This window comes from Anabrus simplex, chromosome 1, assembly GCF_040414725.1.
Source record: "Anabrus simplex isolate iqAnaSimp1 chromosome 1, ASM4041472v1, whole genome shotgun sequence".
NCBI lineage: Eukaryota > Metazoa > Arthropoda > Insecta > Orthoptera > Tettigoniidae > Anabrus > Anabrus simplex.
In genome coordinates, this window is record NC_090265.1 from 1,491,986,436 (window position 1) to 1,492,003,811 (window position 17,376).

The following is a 17,376-nucleotide window of genomic DNA, read 5'->3' on the forward strand; positions in this document are numbered from 1 at the left end:
TTGGTCCGTTACTGGATATTATAAATTTTCCAGCTAACTCATTCCTGGTTGCCAGCATTTCTCCCCAGTGTGCTAAATTGGGCTCATCAGTTGGTAAATAGCACACCCACCAAGATGCATGGCTAGTGCACACCGTGGAGGCCACTGCGAAGGCTACATGGAGCCACTGGCAGTGCCAATGCACTATGAGAGATTTTGTCTCATTTCCAAAAATTGATGCCTGCCTAGCCATCAGATGATATAGATGTTGATTCCCATGGGCAAACTGAAATATTTGTCCCGAATTAGTAAATTTAAATACCAATGTAGTTGGTCTGTTATTGGAAATTATAAATTTTCCAGCTAGCTCATTCCTGGTTGCCTGTGTTTCATCCCAGTGTGCTAAATTGGGCTCATCAGTTGGTAAATAGCCCACCCACCAAGACGCATGGCTAGTGTATACCATGGAGGCCACTGCGTAGGCTACCTGGAGCCACTGGTTCCAAGTTGATAAATTTACCAACTGATGAGTCCAATTTAGCACAGTGGAGCGAAACGCTGGCAACCAGGAATGAGTTAGCTGGAAAATTTATAATGTCCAATAACGGACCAACTACATTGGTATTATAAATTTACTCATTCGAGACAAATATTTCAGGTTCCGTATGGGAATCAACATCTTTATATATCAAGTGATGGCCAGGCAAGGCATCAATTTTAGGAAATGAGACGAAGTCTCTCATAGTGCATTGGTACTGCCGGTGGCTCCAAGTAGCCCACGCAGTGACCTCCACGGTATGTACTAGCCATGCGTCTTGGTGGGTGCGCTATTTACCAACTGATGAGCCCAATTTAGCACACTGGGGTGAAATGCTGGCAACCAGGAATGAGTTAGCTGGAAAATTTATAATGTCCAATAACGGACCAACTGCTATACATGGACCTTTTCTTGATACCATGTTTTACGGGTTTGAGGAGTAAGGAGGGAGCTGTCCCGGTTCCAGTTATACTGCCAACTGAATGCAAATTAAATCTGAATTGAATCGATAATATGATCGATCGATATGAATTTTCTAAACTTTTATTGTCTTAAGCCAACAACTGTGTCACACACACATTATATAACATTTCTCTATGCGAATTTGTTCCTAGCATGAATAGTTTGGCTTTGCTGTGTAAACTACAACAGTACTAGTACGTAAAGTGTTTGCCAGATGTCTTACGGTGATGCATAAGCGATTTATAGTTTGTGTTTCAAAGGTTGCCAATACGAATCTCGAAGATAACCGAGGTCTACCGATTCAGCAATATGGAGCTCAGATATCAAGAAAAGGTTTGCGTACAGTACATTGGTATTATAAATTTACTCATTCGGGACAAATATTTCAGGTTCCCTATGGGAATCAACATCTATTTATGCTTTCATGCCGTACCGACACAGATAGGTCATATGGTGACGATGGGATCAGAAAGGGCTAAGATAAGGAAGGAAGTGACCATGGTCTTAATTAATGTACAGCTTCAGCATTTGCCTGGTGTCAAAAAGGGAAACCATGGAAAACCATCTTCAAGTCTGCCAACAGTGGGGTTCAAACCCACTATCTTCCAAATGCAAGCTGCTAGCTATGTGACCCAAACCGTGTAGCAATTTGCTCAGTAGCTTCTTCTGTCCTGTGCTTGGATACGGACCTGTTTCCAGTCTCTTTCACATATGAGTAGCGTTTCCTTGATGTTCTCCATCCATCTGGTTCATGGTCTGCCCCTGGGTCTTTTTACTTCATAGCTTGCCTCCATGCCTTTTGAGGGTATCCGGTATCAGCACTGATCTCTATACATGGATGGCTGGTAGCTTGGGTAGCAGTAAGCCGAATAGAAGATGACTGGCGTAGTAAGATGGCAGCGAGCGCACGGTGCAGTAGATCACGAGGTTCGCGCTTGCTTTGTTTATGCTTAGTTCAGTGACGCCAGGCCTCTTGATTGTAGTTCCACGGGTGTTCTGTGCTGTGTTATTGCAAAGGAAATAGTAGTATATTTTACAAATTTAGGTTCGTTGCTTTGTAGTATGATTTTAAATTAGAAGATTCAATTTCAGTTCATGAGGGAAAGGAGTTTTCAGAGAAAATCCATAGAGATTTGATAAGGAAAGACCTTAGCAGGCACCAATAATGAACTGAACTATCCATCTTCATATATATATTGCGAGTAGAACTGTTGTGTTTATAGACACGAAATTTTCTCATTATTGGTGTAATTTTCTTATTCTCCATCTTTTCTTTATCTGTTTACCCTACAGGGTCGGTTTTTCCCTCGGACTCAGTGAGGGATCAAACGTCTACCGCCTCAAGGGAGTGTCCTGGAGCGTGAGACATTGGGTCTGGGGATACAACTGGGAAGAATGACCAGTACCTCGCCTAGGTGGCCTCACCTGATATGCTGAATAGGGGCCTTGTAGAGGGATGGGAAGATTGGAAGGGATAGACAAGGAAGAAGGAAGGAAGCGGCCGTAGCCTTAAGTTAAGTACCATCCCGGCATTTGCCTGGAGGAGAAGTGGGAAATCACGGAAAACCACTTCCAGGATGGCTGAGATGGGAATCGAACCCACCTCTACTCAGTTGACCTCCAGAGGCTGAGTAGACCCCGTTTCAGCCCTCGTACCACTTTTCAAATTTCGTGCCAGATCCGGGAGTCGAACGCGGGCCTCAGGGGGCGGCAGCTATTCATACTAACCACTACACCACAGAGGCGGACGGTGTAATTTTCACTGTGGTAATTTAAGCTGCAGGTTATGTGATATCTTTACGAGTTTTGAATATTTATATGTTTCATAATTATGTACATTTATTTTTGTGTAATTTTCACTGTGGTAAGTTAAACTGCAGGTTATGTGATATTTTGGCAAGTTTTGAATACTTGCTGGTTTTATAAATGTGTACATTTGCTTCAGTGATATTTTAATTTGATAAACTGCGTGTTATTTCATTGAAACAGGAATTCATTACCAAGCACCGATTACGGTATGTACGTACAGTGAGCTACGTTTTAGGTAGGTACATCATTTTAAGAATGCATAATTTCGTGCCATACATGTATACAATTTACAGCAATGTTTCCAGAAACTGGTTTTCACTCGTGTTGTGTTACCGATCGCTAATTGCATGTATTCAACGCCTAAGTTAATATTTGTCGGCCGTTATTATACACTTACTTTTATTGCTATCCCGGAGATTTACTGACCTCGGAATGACGTGTCAGTGATCCCAATGTCCTTATGCTTTGAGTGAACATGTATCTACATTTTTCATTCTTCCCACCTGAATGTTGAGGTATTTCACACTCAAGGCCATCCAAATAGTTTGATTGTTCACCCTGTCCATCCTAGTCTTCTGCTCCACTCTTTGAAGGTATTTCATCTCTACCAAATTGTCTAGAGCAGGAGTTCCCAATTTTTTTTTCTTATATATAAATGAACGGGAATTAGAGATAAGGCTTTTTGCAGATGATGTTAAACTGTATATAGCAATAAATAAGTTACAAGATTGTGAGCATCCGAGAAAAAAAAAACCCTCCATAATGTTGTGAGATGGACAGCAGACAGAAAAGAACATGATTATAATGAGTGAACAATGCAAATTGGGAAGGTAACACGAATGTCCGGAAGCATGACCAACAAATGGTAAATAAGTTAATCTGGGAAGCACAGCTAAATCAGAAAGTACTGCAACCAACTAGAAAGAAGAATATTCTGGATGTGGTGCTGGTAAAACCAGATGAGCTCTATAGGCAAACTGAAGTAACAGATGGTGATCAAAAAGCTGTTTTCATCTAGTTAAAAATAAAGGCTATACATGAAGGAATATTAGGCAGTACCATACGGTTAATAAGACAGGCACGAGGGAGTTTTCAAGAAGTAATTATGATCCCTGGAAAATGGTAAATAAAAATTTAAATAGAAAAGTATGGTTAAACTGCATTTTCAGCCTCATTCAATTGCTAAGGCCATTTTCTTTTTCCCCTAACACCGTCCTGTTCTGATGCAGCATGCAGAAACCTCTGAAACTGTTGAGTTTTGAATCAAAAGTGTAAACTGAGGTATTGGGACAGTGTTCAGGCAAAACACAAATACTGTATTTCCCAAGAATGTCACATATATGGAACTGTAACGAGGAAACTTCATAAGCATTCACTTGAATCATGTAACTTACTTTCTGTAAAACAATGAAGTTTAGCTTGTGACCTGTCTTGACCCACACTTAGTCTCTTCCAAAACTACAGGCTACTGTTTAAACTCCTCAGCAATGAAACATAAACTGAGTAGTTCTTTTGTTATTGCAGAGTACGTTTTTGCACTTCACTTAAGGCCCAGAAAACAAATGCTATAGTTTTATCTTCTTGAACCAATTCAGACCTGAAACTTTTAGAACAGGCATGTCAAGGTCAAGCGCATCCCAGTCAAGCTGCGTGCAGGGTGTCTTTACTCCTGTGCGGTCTCAGCTGTCACACGCTGACTTGAGTAGAGAAATTCGAAGGAAATGAGTTAAAGGTGCACAGTATTCCTTCCTTCATTACGAACGAAGTGTGGTACCTCTAAATGAGAACTGCCCTTCACCAATATCATTAATAAGGCACTGTAAGTTGTTAATTGAGATGAAATTATAATAAACAGATTATTGATATTACAATTGTAAGCTACATAAAGACTACACTCATTAACCAAAAGAACTGTTCACATCTGTAAGTACTTCCAAATATTGACAGCATTTCTGGTAAAAAAAAAGGCCAATATTTGGAACTACCGTTATTTGGACATTACTGTTTCGTGTTCTGGTAACAAACTACTTTTAAAAAGCATCACTTAAGTATATTTATAGCTTTCAAAGTACTTTGTAATTCTGCTATTAATTTCAGCCTCTCATCACCAGGAATTCCACTGTACTGGTGCACATGATACAGCTCATAATGGCGGCTAACATTACACTTTGGCTTAGAGAAATACACACCCAGAGACATCAATCAATCAATCAATCAATCAATCAATCAATCAATCAATCAATCAATCAATCAATCAATCAATCAATCAATCAATCAATCAATCAATCAATCAATCAATCAATACTGATCTGCATTTAGGGCAGTCGCCCAGGTGGCAGATTCCCTATCTGTTGCTTTCCTAGCCTTTTCCGAAATGATTTCACAGAAATTGGAAATTTATTGAACATCTCCCTTGGTAAGTTATTCCAATCCCTAACTCCCCTTCCTATAAATGAATATTTGCCCCAGTTTGTCCTCTTGAATTCCAACTTTATCTTCATATTGTGATCTTTCCTACTTTTATAGACGCCATTCGAACCTATTCGTCTACTAATGTCATTCCACGCCATCTCTCCGCTGACAGCTCGGAACATACCACTTAGTCGAGCAGCTCTTCTTCTTTCTCTCAATTCTTCCCAACCCAAACATTGCAACATTTTTTGTAACGCTACCCTTTTGTCGGAAATCACCCAGAACAAATCGAGCTGCTTTTCTTTGGATTTTTTCCAGTTCTTGAATCAGGTAATCCTGGTGAGGGTCCCATACACTGGAACCATACTCTAGTTGGGGTCTTACCAGAGACTTATATGCACTCTCCTTTACATCCTTACTACAACCCCTAAACACCCTCATAACCATGTGCAGAGATCTGTACCCTTATTTACAATCCCATTTATGTGATTACCCCAGTGAAGATCTTTCCTTATATTAACACCTAGATACTTACAATGATCCCCAAAAGGAACTTTCACCCCATCAACGCAGTAATTAAAACTGAGAGGACTTTTCCTATTTGTGAAACTCACAACCTGACTTTTAGCCCCGTTTATCAACATACCATTGCCTGCTGTCCATCTCACAATATTTTCGAGGTCACGTTGCAGTTGCTCACAATCTTGTAACTTATTTATCACTCTATAGAGAATAACATCATCCGCAAAAAGCCTTACCTCCGATTCCACTCCTTTACTCATATCATTTATATATATAAGAAAACATAAAGGTCCGATAACACTGCCCTGAGGAACTCCCCTCTCAACTATTACAGGGTCAGACAAAGCTTCACCTACTCTCACTCTCTGAGATCTATTTTCTAGAAATATAGCAACCCATTCAGTCACTCTTTTGTCTAGTCCAATTGCACTCATTTTTGCCAGTAGTCTCCCATGATCCACCCTATCAAATGCTTTAGACATGTCAATCGCAATACAGTCCATTTGACCTCCAGAATCCAAGATATCTGCTATATCTTGCTGGAATCCTACAAGCTGAGCTTCAGTGGAATAACCTTTCCTAAAACCGAATTGCCTTCTATCGAACCAGTTATTAATTTCACAAACATTTCTAATATAATCAGAAAGAATGCCTTCCCAAAGCTTACATACAATGCATGTCAAACTTACTGGCCTGTAATTTTCAGCTTTATGTCTATCACCCTTTCCTTTATTGTCTATCACCCTTTCCTAATAACAACGATAAAATGGAGAAAAGCGTCAGTTTTTGGTTACATTCTATGGCATAATGACTTCATAAAGAACTTGTTCGAAGGCAAGGTAATGGGAAAGAAAGGCAGAGGGAAACCATGGAAGAAGATCATTGAAGAGGTAGTTTAGATGATGGGATGCCAAGGTTATCGAGAGATGAAAAGGATCGCAGAGAGAAGAGATCAATGGTTGCAGCGACAAGGCAAAGCCTTTAGATAATAATAATAATAATAATAATAATAATAATAATAATAGCTTTACATCCCACTAACTACTTTCACAGTTTTCGGTGACGCCGAGGTGCCGGAATTTAGTACCACAGGAGTTCTTTTACGTGAGCACTTGTCTAGAGCCTGGTTATCGTGGTTTCACTTCCTCTGAAAAATAAAAAAATAAGTTGCCTTATGCATTTATGTTCACTAATTTCCTGGGCCCTGTTGACGTTTGCTGGCAATAATTCGGTCAATGTTAGGCCTGACGGTGATGGCAGACACTATTTTCATTACTGCATTGAAATGTTAGCCCAGATTGGAAACGAGATTTGTTGATCTTCATCCTGGAAAAGAACTGTTCACATCTGTAAGTACTTCCAAATATTGTCAGCATTTCTGGTAAAAAGAAAAGGCCAATATTTTTAACTACCGTTGTTTGGACATTACTATTTCGTGTTCTCGTAACAAACTACTTTTAAAAAGCACCACTTAAGTATACTTATAGCTTTCAAAGTACTTCGTAATTCTGCTATTAATTTCAGCCTCTTATCACCAGTAATTCCACTGTACTGGTGTACATGATACAGCTCATAATGGTGCCTAACATTATTTGGCAGGTGACATGCTTTTTACACACTAAGCACTGAGTTTCTCCTTGATGTTCACAACTTAGGAAACAGTGCCACCATTCGGGGTCAAATGTACTGTAATGTTTCCTCTTACCACTCCTCTTGCATCGTCCTTTTGTTTCACGTGGCACGAAGAGATCTGGTTTACTCATCTCTGCTGTGAGCGAACGTACTGTCAGTTCAACTCCCCTCCCTCCGCCTAGAGAGAAGTTCTGCCCGCACGCATGCATGGTCATTTCTAGACCATGGGATGTCTTACTGGACACTGTTTGACACGACTGTTTTAGAACTAGCATTCACACTCACAAGTTAGCCTAACTCCGTAAGGGTTATAGTAAGGATGTAAATGGGAGGGTGTATAAGTCTCTGGTAAGACCCCAATTACAGTATGGTTTCTTGCTTGCTTGTTGTTCCAAGGGGCCTAACATCTAGGTCATCGGCCCCAGTATGGTTTCAGTGTACTGGACCCACACCAGGATTATTATACGCAAAACTTTTCTTGAGCCCGATTTTTATGGGGTGAGGAGTAAGAAGGGAGCGCTGCCGGTTCTGGTTATACTGCCAACTGGATGGAAATGAAATCTGAATTGAATCGATAAATATGAATTTTCAAAACATTTATTATCTTACGCCAACATCTGTGTCACACATACATTATTTAACATTATATAATATTTCTTGATGCGAATCTTGTTCCTAGCATGAATTATATAGTTTGGCTTTGCTGTGTAAACAACAACAGTACTGGTACATAAAGTGTACACCAGATGTCGCACAGCGATGCATAAGCGATTCATAGTTCGCGTTTCAAAGGTTGCCAATACGGATGTCGAAGATAACCGAGGTCTACCGATTCAGCACTAGGAAGCTCAGGGCTCAAGAAAAGGTTCGCGTATAGTACTTAATATGAGAACTGGAAAAAAAGAAAACATCCAAAGGAAAGAAGCACGATTTGTTCTTGGTGTTACAAAAATGCTGTATACTTGGGACCTAGAAGATTTGGGAGTAAGGAGACGAGGTGCTTGACCAAGTGGTATGTTCCGAGCTGTCAATGAAGAAATGGATGGAATGATATTAGCAGGCAAATAAGCTTGAGTGGAGCTTTTAGACGTAGGAAAGATCCATAAACTCTCTATATAAAATAAGAGTTTTATCTGTACATTGCTCAGAATTTTAAAAGAATGGTATTTCTGTATCGGTCATGTCCACAGAAACAAGGAAATGCACTTTTTAAATTTCCGTCATGTCTGTTTGTATGTATGTTCGCACATCATGAGAAAACTGCTGAAGAGAATTTAAAGCAAATCGGTATGTAAAGTCGGGGAATGAACCACTAGACTCTCGGATATAAATAATTTTATTCACACTGAGTGAAATGGTAGTTTAGGGGAAGGTCTAAAATTTACTTCTCTAATACGAAATGTCCGGGTTAAAGGTATAATCATAGAAAATTTAATAACTTGAGAAATAATGGAGAAATTTATTGGCGGTTTGTTTCTACAACTAGGGTAACTCAAAATGTTTTCTGTGTTCGCTTGCAGTGGCAGTGGTACTACATGCACGTAACTGCACTGCTCACAAGAAACGTGCCAGTAACCGTGTAGACTCCACAGCAGAAGGTGTTCTGTGTGCTTTCACTCGCGGATATAAAATCCATTACACTAGTACAATGTACATTCTGGCATATGGACTGTTACCAACTGATGATATTCCCACTTACGTAACAATCATGAAATGGAACGGACGCCTTCGAGAATCTGGGACCTTGCTGTCGATGTTGGGCCACCACGCCAAGCACGCAGTTTCAGAGGTTACTGTTGATTTAATCCACGAATCCTTCAGGCGGAGCCCTCGTAAGTCAATTAAACAAACAAGTAGTTACAGTTACCTCATTCGACAGTACACAATGTCGTCCACAAAAGGTTGCGCCTACAGGCGTACAAACTGCAGCTTCGTCAGAAAATCAAACCTCAGGACAGGCCGCTAAGGAAAGCATTCGCGGAGACAATTCTGGCAAAAATTGATGGAAACGAGGCATTCCTCAATTCGGTCTGTTTCTCGGACTACAGTTAATGGAACACGTTACCTAGACATGTTGGAGCAGTATGTTGTGCCACAACTTCCTTGTGACGTGATCTTTCAGCAAGATGGTGCACCATGCCATTATGCGGAAATTGTGAGGGATTTCTTGAATCGTGAGTTCCCTGATCACTGGATTGGGAGAGGTAGTCCATCAATTGCTTGGCCCCCTAGAAGCCCCGACATTACGCCACTTGATTTTTTCCTGTGGGGGTTTGTCAAGAATCAAGTGTACCACACATCATTTCATGATCTACCAGATCTGCGTCATCACATTCATGCAGCTATCGCAAATGTTATGCCTACAATGCTGTAGAACACTTGGAGAGAAGTGGAATACCGATCAGATGTCTGTCGCACCACTAATGGTGTGCACATCGCGGTTTATTAGGTATGTAAACAAACATTTTGAGTTACCCTATTTGTAGCAACAAACCGCAAGTAAATATCTCCACAACTTCTCAAGTTATTAAATTTTATATTATTATTATACCTTTAACCCGGACACCTTGTATTTATGTTATTAGTTGTCCTATCGATAAATACTACATAACTAAAGTTATATAAATTACACTTCCAATCATGTATGTCTTATACATTTTTACCGTGCCAGCTATGGTAAGAGATATTCATGAATTTGGATTTTTGTTGCGAAGTCCATATCAATGCTGAACCACGAGAAAATGGTTCAACAGAATTAAATGAAAATCGGTATATAAAGTCGGGAACTATACTCTAGGCTATAAATAATTTTATTCATACTGGATGAAATGGTAGTTTAGGGGAAGGCGCCTCACATTAAATTTTTTAAGTATCTATGTTATTTGTCCTACCAAAAGGTACCACATAACACAAGTTATAGAGAATACAATTTCCGATCATTTATGTGTTATTCAGTTTTACTGTACTGACTATGATAATAGTGGTGGCGATTATTACTTTAAGAAGAAGTACAACTATATAACACTAATAAGAGAGAAAAAATGGAAGGGTTCTGACACTTCGAAAAATGAAAGGATCGGTCTAAGAAGGACAAGGGCCACGAAGGGTGTGAGAATGAAAGACTCCTTAGGCCTCCATACATAATACTGTCGGGGTCAGAAAAGAACAAGTATTGACCACAGGAGGTTGGATATGATAGATAAAAGTGAGGATACTGGCACACGTAAGTGGAACCAATGCCAGGACTCAGCTAAGGGCCCTGTAGTCGCCAACCCATGCTCCCAAGTTCAAAGCCTGTGGGGCCCATTTAGTCGCCTCTTACGGCATGCAGTGGATACCGTGGGTTTTATTCTACCACCTCCACCTAAAGAGGGAAGACTATGATGAAGGTTCATGAATTCAGATGAATTTAGACTTTTGTTGCTTAGTCCATATCATCGCCGAGCATTGCTGACATGGAAATATTGTTCAATCATGTTAACTGGCGATAATTTTTGTCATGATTGAGACTTTCTTTTTTAGCATGCCATTCCTCTGGTTCATAAATTTTCTGACACTACAAGTACGTAACACACACAGCTTCATCATAATATTCCAGCTATTCGAATCCTAGTGTAAGGCGCTGACTGGGGTGAGCAGTGGACTAAAAGCACTAAGGACTAATGGCACAGGATTGTTGATGGCTGTCTGCAGCCTGGTCATTCCAGCTCTGAAACTTCGGACTGTTAGGTCAGCAGCATAGTACTGTTCGTTGAAAGTGAAAAAAATGTGTTTTTTTTCTTTTATTTGATAGCATTGCTTTTACTGGTAATCGCTTCATTCCTCCTGACTTCATTGTAATGATCTACGTTGATTTCATTTGGGAAAACTACAAAGGCAGTCTTTCTGAGCATGTAAAAAGGCAGATGGAGAGTGAGTGTCTGTCATTACAATGAAAACTGCCCAACTTGATTGTGACTCTCAGCAAGCAAGGGGGCCTGCCATCATAATGCAAACTCCCCAGCTTGATTGTGACTGATAGTAGGCAAGAGGACCTGCCATTACAATTAAAATTTCCTATCCCAGTCTTCACATGAGAAAAGACATATGTTGACCTCACCGTCACATTAAGAGCTATGCAATTTAATACAATCTTACTCACAACATGTACACTACCTAACATAGAATTCTGTATACAATGTAGAATTCCGTAGCTAAGCACGAGTGCATCAGCAATTATGAAGATAAAGTTGGAATTCAGGAGGACTAATTGGGGCAAATATTCATTTATAGGACAAGGATTGGAATAATCTATCACGGAAAATGTTTGATAAATTTCCAGTTCTTTGAAAACATTTAACAAAAGGCTAGGTACGCAATTGATAGGGAATATGCCACTTGGGTGACTGTCCTAAACACAGATCATTGACGACATTGATTGGAACTAGAATCAAAAAACCCTATAAACAGTAATGCTCAAATTATTGTTCAGTAAACTATCTTAAATGCCTGATCATGAACTGAAGTTCACTGAAACCTGACATTTTTTGAGTTGTTCTTCCAATGGCCACTTAAATAAGAAAATTGAGGAATAAATACGAAACAAATATTTCCAAACTCTGCAACGGCTTTTTGTCCTTGACCACATTACCAACAGCAGTGGCGGTTCCGAGATAAAGTGTTCACGACCTTACATCCACTGATGAAAATGTCAATAGCAATAATGTCCACACATTAAGGTCCACTGCAAATATGTCCACATTTTAAGGTCTATTACAAATATGTCCACATTAATTTTTATTATATTTATATTAAAAAGGTGCAGCACAATAAGTGTGTGTGAAGCAAGAATGAGCTGTATGTTACTGTTGCCAAGCAATATAATCTGCAAAATTATGGTAATTTTAGTGTAAATTATAGCACAAGTTATAAATTCAGAAAAAGGAAGGAATTTGCTAGTGAATAATGGCTACATATATAATTTCCATTCCCAAAGTAGCAATAATACCAAATTATATTGGAGGTCTCAAGATAGAAGAGGTTGCAATGCACGGTAGATTACAACTACAAATCTGGTCATCATATGCAATGGAGATTCAAATCCCCTACATGCTCCTAGTGAAGCCATAGTACAATTACCAAACAGAATGAAGGTGAGAGCTCGATTAGGGTGTTATAAAGGTCCATTACAAATCACCCGAGATGTAACTAGTGAAAACATAAATGAGGAAGTACTCGCAAAACTCCTGGAAATGGGCAACCTGATGATGATGCTTGTTGTTTAAAGGGGCCTAACATCTAGGTCATAGGCCTCTAATGGTACAAAATGAGACAAAATGCAATGACAATTTAAAAGTACAAAATTCATCCACTGACCAGAGTTCAAAACGTGATAAAGAATGAATGGATGAATATGAATTTAAAACAATCAGTGGATCCAACGTGCAATGTCTCACCTTCCCAGAAACTATATTACTGACTAGGGGACTGCTTCCAAAGCACAATCATGAATCAATGATGCTTGTTGTCGAAAGAGATTCAAAATCCATGTCAACGATTCCTCATAATGGTACGTATCGCTAGTAAAGTGGAACCATGGTATTTCTAAAGTTGCAGTACTTCAAAGAATGAAGTAACGGACAAAGAAAGGCAAGGGCCATGAAGGGCCTGAAAATGAAAGACTCCCTAGGCCTCAAATGCTCTAATACTATCAGGGTTGGAATAGAACAAGAATTGGCCAAGGGAGGTCAGACAGGATAGATGAAAGTGAGGAGCCTGGTACAAGTAAGTGGAAGTAGTGCTAGGACTCAGCTAAGGGCCCCTTGGTCGACAACCCATGCTCCCACACTGAGAACCCCTGGGGCCAAATGGACAACCTCAGAAGTGATAAATAAGAACCAAAATTGTCATTGGCCACAAAATGTAAATTGCCTGCAAGTTATAATTATAGTACATCCTTATACACACACAAATAGGATATATATATATTTTTTTATTTATTGCATGATTATGGTGTAGATGATCCTGAAAGAATAATAATGTTTGGCACAAACAGAAATCTTGAATTCCTTTGTGCAACTGATTATTTGTTTACTGATGCCATATTCAAGACAGTGCCACATCAATTCATGCAACTGTTTTTGGTACATGGCATGATTCATGAGCAGGCATTTCCTTTAATATTTTGCCTAATGATAAGGAAAATAGAAAATTTTTATTATGAAACTGACATCTTAAAAACGAAGGCACAGGTTCAAGGGTGAGAACTGTCACCAAAGTCCATAATGATGGACTTTGAAATTAGTAATATGAATGCACCACAGAGAAATTTTCCAAATACAGATATTAAAGCTTGTTTATTCAACTTCTTACAATCACTATACCAAAAAATTCTTGGTCTGAGGCTAAAGGAAATGTATGTTAATGTTAATGAACCAGAAATGAGATAGCAAATGCAAAAACTCATGGCATTTTCGTTCATACCATTGGAGGATATTGAAATTACCTACGACTATTATACAACAATCTCCACAATGACTTCCCGGAATTCCCTGAATATACTGAGACCGTGTACATAAGAGGATGACAAGCAAGTGTTAGGGATAGAGCTGTTCAACCTCCGCTCTTTCTGGGTCAGTAGAGTATGTATCAAGAAACCTTGCACGAGTTACACAGAACTAACAATGCTATGAAAAGATTTCACTCAAAATTCCAGAGAATGGTTTTTGCACACTGTGTACGCATAGGCCTATGGCGATTTGTAGAAAATTTACAAAGACAACAGCATGATACTGAGAATATGATTACCCAGCTTCATTCAATCACTACTGATGTGCATTTAGGGCAGTCGCCCAGGTGGCAGATTCCCTATCTGTTATTCTCCTAGCCTTTTCTTAAACGATTTCAAAGAAATTGGAAATTTAATGAACATTTCCCTTGGTAAGTTATTCCAATCCCTAACTCCCCTTCCTATAAACAAATATGTGCCCCAATTTGTCCTCTTGAATTCCAACTTAATCTTCATAGCCTATTGTCATATCTGATGAAGAAAGGGCAGCTTCAAATGGGACATAAAATGTTTTGGTAACCAGTCAGCAGGAGTAGAAAATACTGTGCAAAGATACCAGGAATATAAGGACAACAATAATGTTAATGTGTACTTGCGTTCCATATCACATCAGCTAAAAATAAATGTGCAACCTCAGCCTCAAATCCAAGATGATTAGTAGAATCTTCCACTTGTAGAAACACATTATATTCAGTTCTTGAAATTATTGTAATATACAAAAACAATCCTTCATTTATATTATTGGTGGACATTTCACTGGACATTTATGAATTATGGACTTTCAAGCAGACGACATCAAAGTCTGGATATTTTATAACAGTGAATTATAATACATACCCTACTGGGCAACAAGGAAAGTGGACATTTTAAACTGGACATTTTATCTCTGGATTGCAGTGGCATTTACTGTTTCTTACCCACCATGATTCTTTCTACTAGAAAGACATGCCCCAAGAAAATTAACTAGTCACATTAAAAGCATAAGTCTTTATCACTGTCACTATGTAATTAGGAAATAATGAAATGATGATCTAGATGCTGGGCCCCTTAAAACATAGATCATCATCATCATCATCACCACCACCAAGATAAAGTTAATTGGAATTTTGGCCTAAATTAATAATATTTTTACAAGTTGCTCAAGTTGCTTTACGTCACACTGACACAGATAGGTCTTATGGCAACGATGGGACAAGAAAGGGCTAGGAGTGGAAAGGAAGTGGCTGTGGCCTTAATTAAGGTACAGCCCCAGCATTTGCCTGGTGTGAAAATGGGAAACTACAGAAAACAATCTTCCGGGCTGCTGACAGTGGGGCTCGAACCCACTATCTCCCGAATACTGGATACTGGCCGCATTTGAGCGACTGCAGCTATCGAGGTCGGTCCTAAATTAATAAAGCAACGAACTTACATATCTGGTGTTAATAAACTCCTTAGTATCAGTATCCAAGAGCAGAGGCAACATTTTTGGGGGACAGTACTGTGCATACAACAAAAGCCAAACAATTCATATGTTTATTTTTATTTTTAGAAATCTACTGTATGTAACAATAACTTCTTTTGGAAAAGTAAAACAAAAAATAATTACCTAGTTCAAAGAATCCAAGATGATTTGGAACAGATGAAATATTACAATACAGTACAAAAAATTGCAAATAGAGAAGAGAAAAGGAATCTGAAGAACAAACATTACGACTTAAACTAAAAACTTTGCAACAAAAACAATGTCATATCTGACAAAGAAAGGGCAGCCAGGTCAAAAGAATGAAGAGGTTTTGGGAGAGGAGGAAGATGATGAAAGCTAAATACCCAGTTAATGCTTTGAAAACTAAGATGTATTAAGATTTAAGTGCTCCGATGTGGGTGTAGCATTTTATTTCACTATTTTATTTTGTCAAGAGATGATTAAATACTAGTAGCTTAAAAATTCACCTGTTAGATACTTAAAAATAACCAAGGAATAATGAACAATTCAAAATATACATATGATCTAAATCATTGGTAAAACTCAACATTCATCCTAACAGGTGAAACCATGAAGCACTGAGGCAGTTTCTAATTTGTAAAGAAATAAATACGTTTTTTGGGGCCGATGAACTGGCTGTTAGGCCTCTTTAAACAACATCATCATCATCAAATACGTTTTATCTTGTTCTACTGTCCATATAAAACAAGTCAGAAATGCGGCTTATAGATGTTGTATTTTCAAGATGATACCTAGTCGAAAATCCCATACATATGGAAGGATTGATCACTAGAAAAATATATTACTTTAGTAGACTGGAATACTTTTTTAAAACGAATATTTTAATGACTGCAGCAGATCTTCTACATATGTACTGTAGGCTACAGTAAGTAGTTTTAAAAAACAATCTCACCTCATCAAGACCAAGTTTCCCTTTATTTTCATAAGGTGATAACCCGTCTGCATAATTACACGACATATTTGCGTCACTTCATAGAATATCGTGAAGCGACGGGAATGGAGGACAAAATTGAGGAATAATTTAGGAAATGCACAGAACTGTCATTCACGGTTCTGTCAATTTGTCAACCAAATATGTTTACACATACACTCGAACTTGCTCGAAATTGCTCGAAGTCAGCACCAGTGTCACCACTAAGCACGAATGAAATTACCCTAGGAATAGTAAACTTATTTTAATTTTATTCACAGCTAAGTGTACATAGTTTCGCATAATAATAAAAAAAACAACAGTGAATCACACATAAGCCTTGCTTGTGAGTGGGCTTAAATGAATTAACAATGCAATGGCAACAAACTATATACAGTTTATATATCCAGATCTAGTTTTACTTGGCATCTGACGCCATATTGTAAAACGAAGCAATCCGATTGGCTCAGACGACCTAGTGTTGCCGATTAAGTTCTTGCTTACAGCACGTGGCTTTGTTTATGTGTGTAAGGCAACGAGCTAGAATAACATAGAGGGGCTGTATACCTGACATCAGCGCTCCCTGCTTGAAGCAAGTTGATAAGGGGCAGCCATGTTAACGGTTGTCAAAACAAAGCGAATTGGCGCGAGAGCATATGTTGAGGTGACAGGGAGATCGTGCATGCCAATTTAACTCCCTAAGTTTTAAGAAGTGAAAACATAGATTCTCGCTTTCAAGAATGCCAGCCGTAAGCTCAGCGTATGGTTGTACTAATCGGAGTAATAAAACCAAGTAAGTATTACTGAATTATAGCCGAGATTCCTTTTTGTAATTTCTGTTTGTAATTAAATCCATTTTATTGTTTACTTAGCGAAAGTACGGATAGCCACGGTAATTATTTGTCGAATTTTGTTTCAGATTTCGTTTAAAGAACAAGGAATTAACCGAACAATGCGTTGTGAGGGCGAAAAGAGATAAATGGTATCCCACTCAATTCAGTTGCTTATGCTCTGTACATTTCCAGCCCTATTTAATTTTCATTCACATTTACAAATAAAGGAAACGGAACGCCCACCAC

General features: G+C 38.8%; 1 protein-coding gene across 1 annotated transcript in view; it reads right to left on the minus strand.

Moving 5' to 3' along the window:
* Window positions 1–16,455, minus strand: part of Sirt6 (sirtuin 6) — a 126,399-nt gene extending 109,944 nt beyond the window's left edge. Inside the window, exon 1 of the mRNA XM_067153254.2 lies at window positions 16,280–16,455. Within this exon, the coding sequence (XP_067009355.1) occupies window positions 16,280–16,345 (66 nt within the window). The 5' untranslated portion in view covers window positions 16,346–16,455. The remainder of the gene's footprint in view (window positions 1–16,279) is intronic.
* Window positions 16,456–17,376: the final 921 nt, after the last annotated feature.